General features: G+C 42.9%; 1 protein-coding gene across 3 annotated transcripts in view; it reads left to right on the top strand.

Annotated features, from left to right (window-relative positions):
- The window catches only part of LOC144595344 (coiled-coil domain-containing protein 82-like), a 50,461-nt gene that overhangs the window by 14,588 nt on the left and 15,108 nt on the right, over positions 1-20,765 (top strand). For all 3 annotated transcript variants that reach the window (XM_078402745.1, XM_078402744.1, XM_078402743.1), the window contains 2 exons: positions 1,999-2,169; positions 13,896-14,081. In XM_078402745.1, the coding sequence (XP_078258871.1) occupies positions 1,999-2,169; positions 13,896-14,081 (357 nt within the window). The remainder of the gene's footprint in view (positions 1-1,998; positions 2,170-13,895; positions 14,082-20,765) is intronic.

Genomic DNA, 20,765 nt, shown 5'->3' with positions numbered 1-20,765 from the left:
AATTGGCCTCCACTGCATTCTGAGGCAGAGAATTCCACAGATTTACAACTCTCTGACTGAAAAAGTTTTTCCTCATCTCCGTTCTAAATGGCATACCCCCTATTCTTAAACTGTGGCCCTGGTTCTGGACTCCCCCAACATTGGGAACATGTTTCCTGCCTCTGATGTGTCCAATCCCTTAATAATCTTATATGTTTCAATAAGATCCCCTCTTATCCTTCTAAATTCTAGTGTATACAAGCCTAGTCGCTCCAGTCTTTTAACATACGACAGTCCCGCCATTCTGGGAATTAACCTAGTGAACCCACACTGCATGCCCTAATAGCATGAATATCCTTCCTCAAATTTGGAGACCAAAACTGCAAACAGTACTCCAGGTGCGGTCTCACTGGGGCCCTGTACAACTGCAGAAGGACCTCTTTGCTCCTTTGCTCAACTCATTGTTGACTTGACTATTGTTGCCTTACAGGGAACAGAGATAAAGAGACACAAATAGAGTGCATTTCCCCTGTCCCTAATGTAACTTTTATCATCAGAATTTGTTGTATTCCCATTTTGCCGGTTCTCAAATTGACAGAACAAAGTGCATTATTTATAAACCCTTGCCAATTTATAGTGGTATTAGGACTATGAGGCAGCTTGACAACAACTAAATGATAGTTGTGTCAAAGGAAAGTAGAAACAATCATCAATAGCATTAGCAAGGTATTCTGTTGCTTCGCAACCCACAGATCATTGAAGTCTTGATTCAAAGGTTTTCAATTTAAATGCATGGTTCCTGAGGATCATTGAGAACATCATGATAGGGTTTTTAGATTTAGAGATACAGCGCAGAAACAGGCCCTTCGGCCCACCGGGTCCACGCCGCCCAGTGATCCCTGCACATTAACACTATCCTACACCCACTAGGGACAATTTTTACATTTTCCCAGCCAATTAACCTACAAACCTGTACGTCTTTCGAGTGTGGGCGGAAACCAAAGATCTCAGAGAAAACCCACGCATGTCACGGGGAGAACGTACAAACTCCGTACAGACGGCGCCCGTAGTCAGGATCGAACCTGAGTCTCCAGCGCTGCATTCGCTGTAAGGCAGCAACTCTACCGCTGCGCCACCGTGCCGCCCAGGGTGCACCCGGTGGGGAATTAAGAATTCCATATTCTGTGTTGTTCTACAACTAATGACATATTTATGCAGTATTTCTGTTGAACTCTGAGAGCTACGGTATATTCTGGAACAAGTATTATTCAACTTATTTAACATTTGAAAGAGAAAATGAATTTAATATCGGATGGTGAAGGCTATTTGTTTTTACAGCCAAATCCAGCTGTTAGCGTTGGAAGCTATGCAGTTAGCCTAACTGTTCCCTTAGGTTTTGAATGCTCCGTTGTCTTGTTTATACAATTAGCAATTTGAAACTTCTAACTAAAAGAATAAAAGTATTTAAGTTAATGTAATCAGGGGGAAGTCTGGCCAGATGTGCTCTAAATTGTCCTACTGCATCAGACTTTCCTCCAGGTATATGGTTTCCTCACACGTACTGAAAAACATGCAGGTAGTAGGTTAACTGGCCACTGTAAATTGTGCCTAGCAGTTAATTGAGTGGTTGAATGTGACAAAAAAAAATGACAAGTGCAGAGTTAGAGTAAGTGGGTGCTTTATGACCAGCAAGGTTTTGGTGGGTAAAGGACACGTTTCTGTACTGTATGACTGTGATTTCCTGACCCTAAATTCTGGCTTTAATTTCTCATTCATATGTCTTACATAAACAGAATAATTTATTTATTCAGAGTAGGAGTTTCAATTTGATGAGAACAATTCTGAAAACAGCAGGTTCATAAACCAGTATATGAAATAATCCAATAGACACTGAACTCATCCATGTTTTTTGCCTTTTCTCAGTCTAATTTCTTTTTGGTTAATATAATTTTGGAATGGACCCTGATCTCTTTGAAATATTTGCTTAAATATCTTGGTACTTTTATGCTATTTTTACAGGAACGTGTAGATTCTTATTCTAATCTTTATGTGAAAGAGGGTCCAGCAATCAAAACCGCTTGTCAAGCCTGTGGGCTGAATCGCACCTGTAGGTTCACAGTTATCCTGTCGGGGCAGCTGTATGACTCCAAGAGCTTGGAACAAGACAGCTTCATGTCGAATGACAAGCAGGTAAAGCAACGTAAACCAGAATACAGACACAAAATGCTGGAGTAACTCAGTGGGACAGGCAGCATCTCTGGAGAGAAGGAATGGGTCACACCAATGGGTCAAACCAGAATACAGGGCTCGGGGTTTCTCAGAGTGAGAGGAGGCGGCGGCATTTGGTATGGCACACAGGGATTAGGAACACAGGACCGAAACGAATAAAAGTGTTGAATAAATCTATGTTTAATCACCTTCATCAGCTGCAAAGCAAAACATTTTCTGGGTAATGTTGGCTCTATGTAATAGACAGAACACACAATAACTTACCAGCAATAGACACAAAATGCTGGAGTAACTCAGCGGGACAGGCAGCATCTTTGAAGAAAAGGAATGGGTGACGTTTCTGGTCGAGACCCTTCAGTCTGAACCAGTATACAATGCAATATATCTTGATTGTCATTGTACAGGGGTACAACGAGATTGGGAATGTGCCTCCCAGTACGATGCAATAAATTAATTAGCTAGTCAGTATTAATTTAAACAACCCAATGAAACAAATTAGAACAGTTTTAAAACAGAATAAAGTGCAAGTAGATCTGTGCCGGTTCACTGTGCGATGTGACCATCCGGCTCAGCAGGACTGGTTCATAGCAGCTATGGCCCTGGGGATGAAGCTGTTCCTGAGTCTGGAGGTACGGGCGTAGAAGGCCTTGTATCGTCTGCCCGATGGTAGAAGTTCGAACAGACTGTTGCAGGGGTGTGAAGAGTCTTTGTAGATGCTGGTGGCTTTTCTGAGGCATCGTGTGTTGGAGATGCCCTCCAAGGCTGGTAGCTGTGTTCCGATAGTCCTCCGATAGTATTTGGTTCAGTCTGAAGGGTCGTCAAAGGGTCTTCAGTCTGAAGAAGGGTCTCGACCCGAAACATCACCCATTACTTCTCTCCAGAGATGCTGCCTGTCCCGCTGAGTTACTCCAGCATCTTGTGTCTTTGGTTTAAACCAGCATCTGCAGTTCTTTCCTACACAATAACAAATCAGCACTCTATTTGGCATCTTTCATGACTTATCTTCATTAAAACCACTGATTTAGATGCTTAAAGGAAAATTTAAGCAATCACTATCATCATATGTTTCTTTACATAATCACCTTGTCTCACAAAATTAATTTCAACGTACCACAACATGCAGCAGTTATCTCATTCTCCTCTAAAAATAATTTCCGTCACTGTGTTAAATGTGACAGAAACATTGCTGCTGCCATTTGGCGATTTCCCAATTCAAATTGGATCCCATTGTTTTGCCGAAGGAGCTCGTCCTTGAAACATTAACTGTTTCATGTTCCACAGAGGCTGCCTGAGCTGCTGAGTGTGTTCAGCATTGTCTCTTTTACTTTCAGATTTCCAGCATCTGCATTTTTGTTTTGATTTTACCTTTGCTTCCCATTGCACTGAAATAGTGTAATATCCAATCCAATATTTAGCCTAATGCATTGATCGAGCAAGTAGGAGAAAACTGAACTCCAGACCCAGGTTGAACTACATTACTGTACAATAAATAACAAGTAACCTTAATAATGGCATTTCAATTCTTAAGCCCCACTTCAAATGCAAGAAAGTTGAAGGGGGAGAGTGAAATGATTTATAATTGCAGAGGAATGAATCGTAGGCATCAGGGGAATATTTGCAGTTTCAGTGATTAGGTGTTCATCAGTAACTGTGTGTCAGCTTGTTGGTTCTCAGAAAATGTTTCTTTCACTGGTTTCTTCAATCTTTCACACAATATCCACTCCACAGAGCATAATAGAGAGATATCCACTGTGGGAAACTGGGGAGGGAGAGGATGGGGAACAGAGCAAATCTCCAAATTACTCTGCTGAAAAGGACTCCCACATAAGAAAAATTCTGTACACTTTTCTGTATCTGTACGTGCACCCGCAGATTGCTCTGTCGTGAAAGAATAACACGAGAAGTGCAAGAAGGATGTTAAAGAGGTAAAAATACTTCACCATGTAAAGGGAGGATAGGATTAAGAAACAAGTAGGATTCAAGCCTGATGAAGGGTCCTGACCTGAAACGTCACCCATTTCTTCACTCCAGCGATGCTGCCTGTCCCGCTGAGTTACTTCAGCATTTTGTGTCTATCTTCTGTTTAAACCAGCATCCGCAGTTCCTTCCTACACATTCAGCATAGTTGGTTCACTCTGACATTTAATAGCGGACCTGTTACACTCATTTTATCTTCCAGACAGGATTTTTTTCTTTTGCTAATTTTTTTTTTTTGCAGGAGATAATTCTACAGTCCGTTTCAGCTTCAAGGCAGTAAGTTGTGTCTGGTTTAATAGAAAGAAAACAAGACTTCAATTTACAATGCTTTATCATCCACTTTTGAATGTTTCAAAATATGTGACAAGCAATGAAGTACCTTGAAATGCCGGGAATTGTTATGTTGGTGATGTGTGGGGCATATTACACAAGGCCCCAAAAGAAAGTGAGATAAATGACAAATTAGTCTCGGAATGTAACCCAATAAAGCTAAAGAAAAATGTGCAGATACTGGAAATCTGAAATAAATCAGAAAGTTCTGAAAATACTCAGCAGATGGAGTAGCATTTACAGAGAGAAACATAGTTAACGCTTCGAAGGTATTTATTCACAAAATGCTGGAGTAACTCAGCAGGTCAGGCAGCATCTCAGGAGAGAAGGAATGGGCGACGTTTCGGGTTGAGACCCTTCTTGTTCATGTCCCTTCATCGGAACGAGGAATAGTTGGAATTCAAACATATTTTAAGTTACAGAGGAGTGGAAAGATCAAAGGAAACCTGTGATTGTGTGGAGATCAAGGTAGACTGAATAATAGAAGTTGTACTCTGGGTCGAGAAGGCTTGTTTATTGATGCTGACCTGTCTGAAGGAGGTATAAATAAAAGTGGATGGAAGAGAACAAAAGGAGATTAAAAGTAAACTGGCCGAACTGTGAGGTACTAAGGTTGGAATGGAGCGATTTGTTGCATCAATGCCACCCGACTTCACTTTGCAGCTTGTTACAGCGTGCAACCTTGCCACAGTCGATGGGCGTTCGTGTCATTGCCTCAAGTCTCCAGATTGGACCAGATTTCCCTTTTGGCATCCTAATGGCTTTGCGAAGATCTGAATTTCTTTTACTGTTCGGGATTCTTTGACTTGAACGCTGCAGACTCGATGAACCTGTTCATCCATGGTTTCTGGTTGGGGAACATGCGTATCGTCTTCGTTGGTACACAGTCCTTTGCATAGTTGCTGATGAAGTCTGTGACAGCAGTGGCACATGCAATTTAGGTCAGTCCTGAAATATGGACCGGTCCACCGACTCAAAGCAGTCACAAAGGATCTCATCAGTTTCCTCAGACAGCAGAGAAAAATGTTGAGTTAATATAGCAGGTTAACGTTCGTACACCAGAAATTACCACTTTCAATTTGAGCAGAGTTAAACATATTTTTCAACATGAGCATAAATTCGGTCCAAAGAAAAATGCTGGCATTGAAGCGAGACTAGTTGGGGCTGTGCTTAAGATGGGAATGGCCTTCAGGCCTTCCCAGTAGAGAATGGAGGTGTAAGAGATTAAACATCTCTGGTGAGAATGAGCCAGCATCTCATCCTTCAGCGAGATAAATCGTAGCCCTCAGGATTCAACACCGAATTATTAATAGCTCGATAACTTGCCTTTCCTTGTAATGTTGATTTTCCTCTCTCCACAGATGCTGCCTAGTGTGCAGTATATATCTAGCTTTTTTTCTTTCAGGTTGCCAGCATCATGAGGGGGATTGTATCTCACAGTCCTGATGTTTTTTTTCCTTTCTCCAGAGTACACATGAATCTGCTTTTATTTGCATCTCCTCCAGGCAAGCAACCATGAACAAGCCTTCAACACCCATTCCTAGCCAGCACACTATTATTTTGTGTCATTCAGTCGCTTTGGAACCTTCACCCTATCGCATACATTCACACTACCATATCAGCGGATAGGTATTTAATGAAAGTGGTGTTGTTTGGTGCAGGACGTACCCAAGATATCTCTTGGGGCCTTAGCATGTGCAGTTTACCATGGAGGGAGTGGTAATGTCTAACAACATTACTGACTAGTTCTCACAAAGAGACTCAGTGTCACCTCGCATTGCAGCTACTATCAGTTCAGTTACACTTGGACCCTTAAGATCAAATAGTTACATTTGGATCCTTTTCACCTCATACTGACTGGTGGATGGAGGAGGCGACTTTCTGTGTCTCACATACTTTCCACAGTGTGTTTGCCAACAGATTAGAAGTGATGTTCTCGGGTATTGCCGCTATAGCATTGAACCCATTCAAGTTGTCAGCGTGTCTGCACACTTGCACTTCTCCACACTTATCGCCAGCCCCACCATTCAGTGTCCACCATGATTCCAGCAAATTAATTGCCCCAAATATTCACAGTAGCAGCAAAGGTCACTGTCTCATAGAAGCAAAATCCCAGAAGTTATTTTGCACTAAACCTTCCAAGTATCTTGAAGTAAACAACAATCGTCTCCTTTAGCCTTGCCGAGCTCAAGTGAGATCACCCTCTAGGAGTACTTATATGAAAGGCATTATGTTTTGACAATCAGCGATAAATAAAGTGAAATCATGTTGCAAATTCAGCAGTGTTAACACATTTGGTAATTTGGTCTACGTTGTGGTTTGGCAGCAGTTTCTGACTCTGCATAATCAGTCTGTCACTGATGTACAAGACTTACAGATTTCACAGATCTTTGAGGCATGATTAATTGAGTGCTGGAGGAGAAATAGAATGTTGGCACAGAGGGGGTGAATTTGTATGGAAGGGAAATGAGCAAGTCTTTGGAATCAGTGAGCAGTTAACTTATCCTTGTGTCTCTTGTGGCGAGGTATAGAAATACCCCTTCCTGTATATTGTATAACCTTTTCTCTGGTTGTCCAGATCAGAACAGGTGGTCTGGTCACTTAATACAGTGCCCTCCATAATTTTTGGGACAAGGACCCATCATTCATTTATTTGCCTCTGTACTCCACAATTTGAGATTTGTAATAGAAAAAAATCACGTGGTTAAAGTGCACATTGTCAGATTTAAATAAAGGCCAGTTTATGTATTTTGGTGTCACCATGTAGAAATTACAGCTGTGTTTATACAGAGTTCCCCCCCCCCCCCCCCCCCCCACATTTCAGGGCACCATAATGTTTGGGGCACAGCAATGTCATGTAAATGAAAGTAGTCATGTTTAGTATTTTGTTGCATATCCTTTGCATGCAATGACTGCTTGAAGTCTGTGATTCATGGACATCACCAGTAGCTGGGTGTCTTCTCTGGCGATGCTCTGCCAGGCCTGTTTTGCAGCCATCTTTAGCTTCTGCTTGTTTTGGGGACTAGTCCCTTCAGTGTTCTCTTCAGCATATGAAAGGCATGCTCAATTGGGTTCAGATTGGGCAATTGACTTGGCCACTCAAGAATTTACCATTTTTTAGCTTTGAAAAACTCATTTGTTGCTTTAGCAGTATGTTTGGGATCATTGTCTTGTTGTAGACTGAACCGTCTGCCAATGAGCTTTGAGGCATTTGTTTGAACTTGAGCAGATAGGATGTGTCTATACACTTCAGAATTCATTATGCTACTGCCATCAGCAGTTGAATCATCAATGAAGATAAGTGAGCCAGTACCTTCAGAAGCCATACGTGCCCATGCCATAACATCCACACCATCGTGTTTCACAGATGAGGTGGTATGCTTTGGATCTTGGGCAGTTCCTCCTCTTCTCCATACTTTGCTCTTACCATCACTCTGATATAAGTTAATCTTTGTCTCATCTGTCCACAAGACCTTTTTCCAGAACTGTGGTTGCTCTTTTAAGTACTTCTTGGCAAACTGAAACCTGGCCATCCTATTTTTGCAGCTAACCAGTGGTTTGCATTTTGCAGTGTAGCCTCTGTATTTCTGTTCATGAAGTCTTCTGCGGACAGTGGTCATTGACAAATCCCTGACTCCTGAAGAGTGTTTCTGATCTGTCGGACAGGTGTTTGGGGATTTTTCTTTATTATAGAGAGAATTCTTCTGTCATCAGCTGTGGAGGTCTTCCTTGGCCTGCCAGTCCCTTTGTGATTAGTAAGCTCACCAGTGCTCTCTTTCTTCTTAATTATGTTCCAAACAGTTGATTTTGGTAAGCCTAAGGTTTGGCTGATGTCCCTAACTGTTTTATTCTTGTTTCTCAGTCTCATAATGGCTTCTTTGACTTTCATTGGCACAACATTGGTCCTCATGATGATAAACAGCAATAAAAGTTTCCAAAGGTGATGGAAAGACTGGAGGAAAGACTAGGTGCTAAGAGCTCTCTTATACCTGTACTAAGGGGGCAATTAAACACACCTGAGCAATTACAAACGCCAGTGAAGCCATGTGTCCCAAACATTATGGTGCGCTGAAATGGGGGGACTATGTATAAACACAGCTGTAATTTCTACATGGTGAAACCAAAATGTGTAAAAATGGCCTTTAATAAAATCTGACAATGTACACTTTAACCACATGTGATTTTTTAATATTACAAATCTCAAATTGTGGAGTTTAGCGGCAAATAAATAAATGATGGGTCTTTGTCCCAAACATTATGGAGGGCACTCTACATTGTGGGAACAGTGCCATGTTTTACCATAAATAATTGTAATTGTTTAGAAAGTGGCTTGGGATATTTTCAGGTTATAAAAAAAAAACACCATTTAAATGTAATTATTTATTTACAATAAGAATGGAGATTTAAAAGAATGGGATGACTGTATTGGATGGTAGTACATCCTCTTCTGGGACCAGTACACAAAGAATTGTCACACATTATCTTGCACACGAGATTAATTTATTTATTACCTTTAGCTCTACAATCATCTTGCTAATCCTTTACAAAAAGGATTATCTGTTTTGTTTTAGTGGAAACTGCTGGCAGGTTGGCACTTGAGCAGAATATTTGCATTTTTTAGTTAAAATATCCTTAGAGTCCTTACTGCTTCCCAACAGACTAATTTCACCATGTTCATCTGCCCCACTAGCTTCTGACAGGCGATTAAGTCAACTTTCTAAACTGTGGTTAAAATAGCAAACAGTATGAATGTAACTGGGAGAGATTACTAAATATATAGCATCCATTTTAATTCCCTGCTCCATTGAAATGGGCCTTGTGCCTCAGAGCAATTACTACAATAGGACAATATAATTAAATATTCACAAATTTTGCAAGTTTGCTATTTTGTCCAAAAAATGCAAGGTGGGCTGAAAAATAAATCTGTGCTTGGAGAGTTTCCTATTGTTCACTTTATGCAAATTGGAGGCAATTAACCAGGAATAATGAAGTTATTATGTCAAGCCTCTTTTAGATTATGACTTTGTTATTTGCGTGAGGAAAGTGAATAACGTGAAATTATCAAAAGTCAGCTGTCAGATATATGAATGATAACAGACAATAAAACTATTTTAATCCTATTCTGCTGATTGGTGTTTAAAAAGTAACATGCATTATAATCTTTGATCATACTAATACGATTGTTACCTGTAATGGTCGATAGAAATACTAGTATTATGTTGTCGAGTCGTTGTGTCTCCAAAGCTCCATCAGATGGCAATATTGTACCTTGGTGCATTTGCTCAGTCATTTCACCATTGGACTCACTTTAAAATACAACTGGTGAAAGATAATTAAGATTAAATGTGACAAGCTTTTGCTCCTTACAATTACTACTTTTTGAGTGTTTTACTGTAAGCACTGAGCTCTCTAATTTAGGATCACCTTTGAGTAGGGACTGAAACCGGTAACATGGTAAACAAAAGATAGTCACAAAGTGCTGGAGTAACTCAGGGGATCAGGCAAAATCAATGGAGAAAAAGGATAGGTGACATTTCGGGATGGGACTTTTCTTCAGACATGGTAAACACCTTTAGTCTAAATCAGTAGACATTTCATAAACAATGTGAAAATATTGGAAATCAGCATGAGATACAATGCAAAATGGCAGTTGTTTTATAGCCAGAAGCTACTTTAGACATGGTTGAATGGATTGCATTGAGTAACAGCTCTGCTTTTAAATCAACATAAATTCTACCTTGACCTTTTCATGTCGTTCCAAAATTTATGTGGCTGGTCCAGTTGAATTTCTAGTCAAAGATGACATCATCATCCTGGGGGTGACCATTGCCCAGAAACTCAACTGCACCTACCACATAAATACTGTGCCTGAAAGAGTGTGTTAGACGGTGGGCATTCTGCAATTAATAACTCGCCTCCTGACACCCAAAAGCCTTTTCACCATCTACCAGGCACAAGACAGGAGCATACTAGGATACTCGTTACATACATGAATTAGTGCAACTCTAACAACACTACAGTAGTGAAAATTATCCAGCGCACACCTTGAATGCCAATCTGAATATACACCGATCAACCAAAACATTATGACCACTGACAGGTGAAGTGAATAACATTGGTTATCTTGTTACAATGGCACCTGTCAAGGGGTGGTATATATTAGGCAGCAAGTGAACAGTCAGTTCTTGATGTGTTGGATGCAGGAGAAATGGGCAGGAGTAAAGACCTGAGTGACTTTGACAAGGGCCAAATTGTTATGGCCAGCCGATTGGGTCAGAGCATCTCTGAAACGGCAAGGCTTGTGGAGTGCTCCCGGTCAGCTGTGGTGAGTACCTACCGATAGTGGTCCGAGGAGGGACAAACCACAAACCGGCGACAGGGTGTTGGGCGCCCAAGGCTCATCGATGCACGATGGCAACAAAGGCTATCCCGTCTGGTCCAAACTGACTGTGGGAAGACGACAAGCCGGTGTGATGCTCTGGGCAATGTTCTGCTGGGAAACCCTGGGTCCGACCATCCATGTGGAAGACAATTTGACACTTGTCACCTACCTAAACATCGTTGCAGACCAGGTACACCCTTTTATGGCAAGGTATTCCCTGATGGCAGTGGCCTCTTTCAGCAGGATAATGCGCCCTGCCACACTGCACACATTGTTCGGGAATGGTTTGAGGAACATGATGAAGTGTTCACGATGTTGCCCTGGCTTCCAAATTCTCCAGATCTCAATCTGATTGAGCATCTGTGGGATGTGCTGGATCGACAAGTCCGATCCACGGCGGCTCCACCTCGCAACTTACAGGACTTGAAGGATCTGCTGTTAATGTTTTGGTGCCAGATACCACAGGACACCTTCAGGGGTCTTGTGGAGTCCATGCCTCGGCGGGTCGGCGCTGTTTTGGCAGCACACAGAGGACCAACAGCACATTAGGCAGGTAGTTATCATGTTTTGGCTGATCAGTGTATATTCTCTTCACCAATATAACACCATGAGCATGGTGTATATCACTTGCAAAGTACATTGCTGCTCGAACAGCAATTCCCAAGTTTGTGACCTCTACTACCAAGAGTAAGGGCAACGGAGACAAAGAAAAGCTACACTTGTGGGTTCCCATCAAATGGCTTCTTGACCTGAAATATATATGGCCATTCCTTTGACACCATTAGGTCTCATACCTGGAGCTTCCTACCCAACTGATTGTGAATCTTCGCCCACAAACACAGCAACAATTCAAACTTGCCTCCAGCTCCAGGTGGGCAGTTGAGGATGACTTTAGGATGACATCAGCATCCTGAAAAGATAAGGAAACAGACTATTTGGCCAGTGTTCATGAATGGCACTTACGGCCACTCGATATAGTCTACACTGAAATGGACAGATACTCACCCCAGAGCAGTCTAATAGAGCAGAATTAACATTGATGCATGTGGCCTATGATCATCCTGTGTTGGCACCATGTCGGCTGCCTGGGTCTTGAGGCTGACAGCAATGTCAGTTCGATCAATTGTTTCCCCTTCCATTAAGTTGCCCAAACTCTTCAGCCCTGCCTCATCCGACCCTCCAACCTAACACTCTGGTTTATCCAGAGTGGCACTTTTAGAGACACCAAAGACACTATCACCTTCACCTAAAATATCTCTTTTGTAGCGACCATAGAGAATGGTCCAGGTCGTCGAACCCTCGGATTGGCCAGCGAGGTCACGTGGGAACGCGACCATGGGGATTGGTCCAGGGAACGACATCGCTGATTGGCCAGCGATGTCATGTGCGCGTTTGGCGCCCGTTTTAGTCAGTTCGGCGAAGTCTTCAAGGAAGACAGTAAGTTTGTATTGGTTGTCCTGTACCTTGTTGTTTAACTCTGTATTCGTGTATTGCGGCTGCAATAAACTTCGTCTACAACCAACAAGTTTCGGACTCGCCATATTGGTGACCCCGACGTGATCTGGACGATCACCGACTGAGCAGGAACCCGACGCCTCGTTGACGATGACCGAGCAGGGCACACCGGAGTCAAGCGCGGCAGGCGTTCATCTTCCGTTATTTTGGACGTACGCACCGCAAGCTTGGTTTATCCACGCCGAGGCTCAATTCCATATAAAGAAGGTGTCGGACGAGTCCACGAAGTACTTCTACCTCGTCAGCGCTCTATCGCCGGACACAACCAAGCGCGTGATGCGGTTCATCGTAAATTCACCTGCGGAAGACAAGTACGAGGCCATGAAGAAGGTATTACTGCGAACCTTCGGGTTGAATAAGCATGGTGGTGCGGCAAAACTTCTGCACCTACCGGATCTTGGAGACCAACTGCCTTCCGTCCTCATGGCCGAAATGATGATGCTAGCCGGTGAGCATACGGATTGCCCGATGTTTGAACAGGCATTCCGCGAGAAACTTCCCGAGGATGTCCGACTGCTGCTTACGGATTGTTCTTTTAAGGACCCCGAAGCATATGCAGCGAAAGCGGACGCGCTCATAGCGGCAAAAAACAAGGCAAGTGGTTCAATCAACAAAGTCTCGACATCGGTGACCACGCCACAGCGACGGCAAGATGGCGCCACGTCTCCCGCCAATTCTCCGAAAGCCCGCCAAAAAGATCCGCACAAGCGCGGCTGGTGCTATTATCACCTACGATGGGGTAACGAATCCCGCAACTGTCGTTTGCCTTGTACCTTCGCGGGAAATGCCTCGGCCGATCGTACATAGGGGCAGTTACGATTGGCCAGAACCGGCGCCTCTATGTCCATGATCGATTCACGGACACAGAATTTTTGGTAGATTTTTGGTAGATGGTTGATTGAAAAGAAATGTACTTGAAACTGGGGGTAATGGCCCTTTGGCTCCTGTAGCTTCTTCCCGATGGTAGCAGCAACAAAAGAGATTGGGCATAGTGGTGTAAGCCTTTGATGATATTGCTGCCGAAATAGACCCTGTACCATCCTATGATGGTGAGGAGGCCTATACCCCTGATAGACAAACACCCAACACTTTTTGTTGCCTCCTTTGTTTTCAGACTTTCAAATCACCGGACAAGCCCGATGCAACCAATCAGCCTGCTCTCCACTGTACACTTGTAGAAGTTCGATAGAATAATCAGCAACAAAAATCAGTTTTCAACCTAGGAACCTCTTTCCTGTATGGATCATTAACCCCCACCCTTTACCACAATATCCTCAAGGAGAACTTCTCTTTTTTTGTTTAAGCAATATAATTTAAGATAACAGTAGAAAGCTTTTTTTTAAAAGAATCAAGCAAATTAATCAGATTTCTTACTGCAGTTTGAATTTGATGTAAATCTCATATATGAACAAAATATAAATTCATTGAAGTAAAGTGATTTGGATCTGTTCAATTTGTCTGATCTTCTTTTGAATTACTGTAGGTGATGTTAATTGGTCGGGTTTGTGCAGAGAGGACGGAGGTGTACCACTGTTTAAAGCACTTTAAATATGAGTTATATCAGAAGTGCTGTTCCATGGTACAAAGTGAAGATATCCGTGATGAAAATGTGAAGGCCGCTGTCAATCGGATCTACAAGCGCTTAGAAGAACAAGACTGGATAGAGGAGGTAAATCTTTCCGCGATATATAGCTTGTCATTTCCATGTTCTTGTCATTATCTGAGATGTGCTCGATTATCAGTAGCATGCCGTTCAAAATAGAGTGATGTCAGAGAGGCTGAAGGTGTCAGAATGTCTCTATTGTGTGCAAGTAAGTCCCGTATCCGATTCCTCCCCTTCCCTCCATGCCCAGAGGCACCTTCTGCATTCACATCATACTTCAGATGTACTAGAATTTGCAACCCATTGTTCCTTAAGTCGTAGACCTGACTTTGTATTCCAATAAATATTGTGAGATTGTATTGTGAGATTGAGAAGGTGCACTGAATTACTGATAGAACTTTAAGATTTCCACATTAAATTATGCAAGCACCTAATTCACAGTGGTGCTATCAATTTCATGGTGTAATGATAGTGATCACCAATGGTTTATCATTGGTCTGTATTTTGCTTTGCTAACAATGTGTTTTATAGTGATATTGGTCAAGACTCCACTCCTCCTCAATAGTGCCATAGGGCATTGGTTTTGTCTTTTTGCACTATTTTTAGATTCATAGAGTGATACTGTGTGGAAACAGGCCCTTCGGCACAACTCGCCAGCTACACGAGCCCACCTACCTGTGCTTGGTCTATATCCCTCCAAACCTGTCCTATCCATGTACCTGTCTAACTGTTTCTCAAAAGATGAGATAGTCCCAGCCTTAACGACCTCCTCTGGCAGCTTGTTCCATACACCCACCACCCTTTGTGTGAAAAAGTTACCCCTCAGATTCCTATCAAATCGTTTCACCTTGAACCTATATCCTCTGGTCCTCGATTCCCCTGCTCTGGGCAAAAGACTCTGTGCATCTGCCCAATCTATTCCTCTCATGATCTTCCACACCTCTATAAGATCACCCCTTATCCTCCTGCGCTCCATGGAATAGAGACCCAGCCTGCTCAACCTCTCCCTCTTGCTCACACCTTCTATTCCTGGCAACATCCTCATGAACCCTTTCAAGCTTGACAATATCTTTCCTATAACATGGTGCCCAGAACTGAATACAATATTCTAAATGCGGTCTCAGCATGCAACATGACCTCCCAACTTCTATACTCAATACTCTGACTGATGAAGGCCAACGTGCCAAAAGCCTTTTTGACCACCTTATCTACCTGCGACTCGACCTACAAGGAACCAAGCACTGTACTCCTAGATCCCTCTGCTCTACAACATTCCCCAGAGGCCTAGCATTTACTGTGTAGGTCCTGCCCTTGTTCGACATCCCAAAATGCACCACCTTACACTTCTCTGTATTAGAGTCCATCAACCATTCCTCCGCCCACCTGGCCAATCGATCCAGATCCTGCTGCCATCGTTCACAACCATCTTCACTATCTGCAAAACCACTAACTTTTGTATCCTCAGCATACTTGCTAATCGTGCCCTGTATGATCTCATCCAAATCATTGATGTAGATAACAAACAGTAATGGGCCCAGCACCGAACCCTAAGGCACACCACTAGTCATTGGCATCCAGTCTGAGAAGCAACCTTCCACCATTACCCTCTGCTTCCTTCCATGAAGCCGTTGCTATCCATTCAGCTATCTCTCCTTGGATCCCATGCGATCTAACCTTCCAGAGCAGCCTACCATGTGGAACTTTGTTGAACGCCTTATTGAAGTCCATGTACACAACATCTGCAGTTCTGCCTTCATCAACCTTTTTGGTCATGTCTTCAAAAAAATCAATCAGATTTGTGAGACAAGACCTCCCATGTCCAAAACCATGCTGACTATCCCTAATCATCCCTTGCCCATCCAAATGCCTATACCCTGTATATCCTATCCCTCTGAATACTCTCCAGTAACTTACCAACTATAGATATTAAGCTCACCAGCCGATAGTTCCCAGCATTTTCCCTGCAGTCTTTCTTGAAAAGAGGTACAACATTTGCCACCCTCCAGTCTTCTGGCACCTCTCCTGTATTTAAGGACGACTCGTAAAGTTCAACCCGCAATTTCCTCTCGTTTCCCACAATGTCCTCGGAGATATCAGATCAGGCCCTGGAGATTTGTCTACCTTCAAACACGACAGTACCTTCAGTTCTTCTTCGACAGTAACCCTGACTGCTCTCAAGACACTTCCAGTGACTGCTCCAATTTCCTCCATCCTACTGTCTTTCTCCTCGGTAAATACAGAGGAGAAATACTCATTTAGCACCTTGCCCATCTCCTGTGGCTCACACAGAGGTGACTGCTTTGATTCCTGAGAGGTCCCACTCTCTCTCTAGTTACCCTTTTCCTCCTTATGAATTTATAAAATCTTTTGGGATTGTCCTGAATGCTATCCGCCAGAGCTATCTCCTGGCCCCTTTTTGTCCTTCTGATTTCCTTTTTTAGTTTACTCCTTAGCTCCTCCAGGGATACACTTGATCCCAGCTGCCTATACCTGTCCCATGCATCCTTCTTGTTTTTGACTAATGTCTCAATTTCCCTCGTCAGCCAGGCTTCCTTACGCCTGCCTGCTTTGTCCTTCACTCAAACGGGGACGTACACATCCTGAGCTTTCTTCAATACACTTTTAAAATCATCCCACAGCCGATGTTCCTTTCCCATCTAATAACCTGCCCCAGTCAACTAGAGCGAGACCTTCTCTCATACCCTCAAAGTTGGCCTTACCCCTGTTGAGCATTTTAACAAATAGACCCTGTCCGTCCCTATCCATAACTATCTTAAACCTAATCAAACTGTGGTCACTGGCCCCAAAAGGCCCCTCCACACACACTTCATTAACTTGCCCTTCCCAATTTCCCAATACTAGATCCAGTGTTGCCCTCTCACATGTAGGGGCCTCCACATACTGCTTAAGAACACTCTCCTGAACACTGTTGAGGAATTGCACCTCATCTAAACCCTTCGCGCTATGATTTTTTTTTTCTATTGCAAATCTCAAATTGTGGAGTACAGAGGCAAATAAATAAATGATGAGTCTTTGTCCCAAACATTATGGAGGGCACTGTATATATACACACACACACACTGAATGTTTTTTTTGTTCATTATATTGTTTACAGTGCACTATGTTTACATATTCGGTTGTGCTGCTGCAAGTAAGAATTTCATTGTTCTGTCTGGGACATGTGACAACAAAGCATTCTTGACTCTTGACTCCTGATGGGGCAGCTGGAGCCTTTAACATTAATGGAGGAAATATGCAGTGTAAAAATGGATTAAATGCTATGCCTGTGCCATTTTTGTGCCAGCAATGAAAAGCCGCAGGGCAAAATGTATTGAAGGAGAGGGCACAAAAAATTGCAAATACATTTGTTTTGAATTTAGAAATACACTAGCAGGTACATGTGGCTATATTTTAAAATCAGCATACATTGCCACATATACTCTGCAAACAACCAACCATTACAATAAATACATGCATTGTTCCAAAAAGTGAAAAATGTATTAGCTAAAATACTGACAATATTTATTATTCAGCAGCTGTTGTCCCACATCTCCCAGGCAATGCAAATGTTATCAAATGTAGCCATTATCACTCATGGTTATCTTAAAAGACGTAACTTCCACTGTTACACCATCTGTTTGGCTTCCTTCTTCCTGTAGTCAGACTGCAGTATTGTCATTTGTTGGAACTGTGCCATTTATTTGAAATTCTCTTCAGTTTCAGTGTTTTCTCTTTTCATTTTGTTTTAAGAGGCAAAATTACCAGTGCAGAAGTCTCGCAAGTCTGTTTAAATGACTGCTTCATAATCTAGTGGGTGAAATGGTAACGATATTGTATTAAGGGATACCAGTTTACTAATTTAACATCAATGGCATAAAATGTAGTTTCTGCATTGTAAGTGTTTTTATATTGTAGCTTTAATATATGATGCAGCCACTTTTGGAATAGACTTGAGGATTGAGGAGGTGTTGGGGGGGGGGGGGGGGTGTTGGGGGGGAGGGTGGTTATTAGTGAGTGGCTGTTAAAGGAGTTGAAGCTGCTCAAAGTTCCCATTAATAACATTGTCAAAGCTGTGGTTTGTTGACTCCTGTTGTGGCTGCTTTGTTAATTGGTGCCATGCACAAGCATGTAGCATGTTGAAATGATTCCAGCACTCAGCATATTGCGTCCCTCAATCCATTTTCCACTTGTCAGTAATTTGAAGAATACATTATTTATCTTAATTAGACGTTATCAGAGGAAAGAAGAGTCGGAGTTGTGTTACTGCCATTGTTAAGATACGCTTTGAATTTTATATTTTTCATTGCCCATTTTTCAAAGAATAAAATGCTGAACCAGGTTTACTGGTTTAAAAGCGATGCACTTCCTGCCCTTTGTTCTTTTTCCATTGCACGTCACAGATTGAAGGACAGGCGTCATAATGCCTATTACTCTTCATCACTCTGATTGAAGCAACCATGAGAGGTAACATTTCATTTAAGAAAGCAAGAGCAAAAGAAATAGAAACAGGCTCCATCAATCAATAAGATCTTGACTGGTACTACATTTTTCTCACCTGTCCCATACCTTTTGATTGCTTGCGAGATGGGTGGTACAGTGGCATACCTGGTAGAGCTGCTGCCGCACAGTGCCAGAAACCTGGGCACGATCCTGACCTCAAGTGCTATCTGTGTGGAGCTTGCACGTTCTCCCTGTGACTTGGTGTGTTTCCTCCAGGTGCCCCGGTTTCCACCCACTCCTTAAAGATGTGCGGGTTTGTAGGTTAATTGGCCTCTAAAATTGTCCCTAAAATGTAACATTCAGGTGAGGAGGGATTTTTGATCAGCAGATGGTTGGAGTAAGGCCAGAGATGAAAAGAACCAAAAGGCTTGATTTGCCAATTGTGCAGCTTAGAGGAAGGAATGTTGATGTGAGGAGGGGCAGACAAAAATAGGCACGAGTCCAGGTGAGGCCCAGGGGAGGGGAGGGTGGGGGGAGAGGTAGGGGGTGGGGGAAGAAAAAGAAGAGTTATCTAGTTTCCTGAGATTGGAGAATTCAATGTTCATACTGTTGAGTAGTTAGCTACTCAAGCGGAATATGAGCTGTTCCTCCAGTTTGCGTGTGGTCTCACTCTGGCATTGGAAGAAATTGCCGCTAGTGTGTGGAGAGTGGATGGCAAAGCGAGATACATAGAACTCGTGTGAATGGGTGATCAACAGTCGGTGGGGATTTGGTAGGCCGAAGGGCATGTTTGCAAGCTGTACCTTTAAACTAAAGTAAACTGATCTAAAAGACAGTTTATCTCGGCCTTAGAAAAAAAATATATATATCTTGGTCACCCAATGATATTACACAGTAATGCAAAGCCGAAGCTTTGCCTCCAGCAAGATCTTGAATGATTTGGGTTTGAATTCGGAATGGTTGGACTCACTTCCAGAAGAACCAGCCTTTATTTTTACCATAGGCTCTAATTGAATGACAGCCAACCACATCTCTCCTGTATTATTTTACAGTTCTGGCAATCAAATCCTGACCACACTGATCCAAACTGGGATCCCATTTGCCACTGATAGGTACAAAAACCTGGAGTAACTCAGTGGGTCAGACAGCATCTCTGGTGAAAAGGAATATGTGACGTTTTGGGTGGAGACCCTTCCTCAGACTGAAGAATTCGTCACATATTCCTTTTCACCAGAGATGCTGTCTGACCCGCTGAGTTACTCCAGCTCTTTGTGTCTATCTTTGGTTTCAACCAGCATCTGCAGTTCCTTCCTACACACTCCCAATCACCACATCCTGGGTGGCTTCAGCAAGAACCTCCTCAACGATAAGCAACGAGAAAAACTGATTTAAAAGACCTTGCAAATAGAGAAGTTCATCACATATCAGAAGCACTGTAAACCCTTTCCATGTTTCCTCTCAGCCTTGATCGTAGGAAGTGGCTATTGAAAGGTCAACACCATCATGCAATCAGCAACCTTGCAGCTCTTGCAGATGTCTGCTAGCAGTGTGTGCCAGCTGCAAGATGAGAATCCTCAAGGGGTGTGGTCTTCTGAGAAAACTCTGTGCAGGCACCAAATTTCACATGATAGAAAGTTGTCTGTAAGGGCTTGAGTGCCCTTTATGAATGCTCACATTGCATGCAGTTCAGCCAAATACCCTCTGGTCTTTATTGCAAAAATGACATTGACCAGAATCAAAGGTTTCACACCGCCCGTTGAGAGACCGAGATACCACACATACTGTAACACACCCTTCGGCCTACCAAGTCTGCGCCAACCTTCTACACGTTTACAGCAATCCTACATTGATTGCATTTTTTATTCTCCCCACACACTCTCCCTCCCAGATTGTACCACACACCGACACACTTGGGGCAATTTTACCGTGGCTAATTAATCTGCCAACCCACATGCCAAGAAGAAACCAATGCATTCACGGGGAGAACATACAAACTCCAGGCAGACAGCTCCCAATGGCAGCATTGAGCCCAGGTCTCTGGCTCTCCTAGTTATGCCACCATGTTGCACTTTTTAAAAATCTCTCCCTTAGGGGACCGACCAGCAAAATAGCAAATCTCAGCAGAGGTGGCCTGCGAGGCTTCTGAGAGTGAGATGATCCTGAGTTTGGCTGAGAACAGTGCAGGCACCTGAATTAGTCTGTGACCTCTGAAAACCACAGGCTTAAGCTCGTACAAGTCCCTGCACTGCTCTCAAGGTCAAAATCAGAGTCGCTCTCACCATGCCTCATGATCATTGCAGTTTGTCTCTG

Source organism: Rhinoraja longicauda, chromosome 7, assembly GCF_053455715.1.
Source record: "Rhinoraja longicauda isolate Sanriku21f chromosome 7, sRhiLon1.1, whole genome shotgun sequence".
NCBI lineage: Eukaryota > Metazoa > Chordata > Chondrichthyes > Rajiformes > Arhynchobatidae > Rhinoraja > Rhinoraja longicauda.
This window is presented reverse-complemented; position numbering and strand designations above follow the sequence as displayed.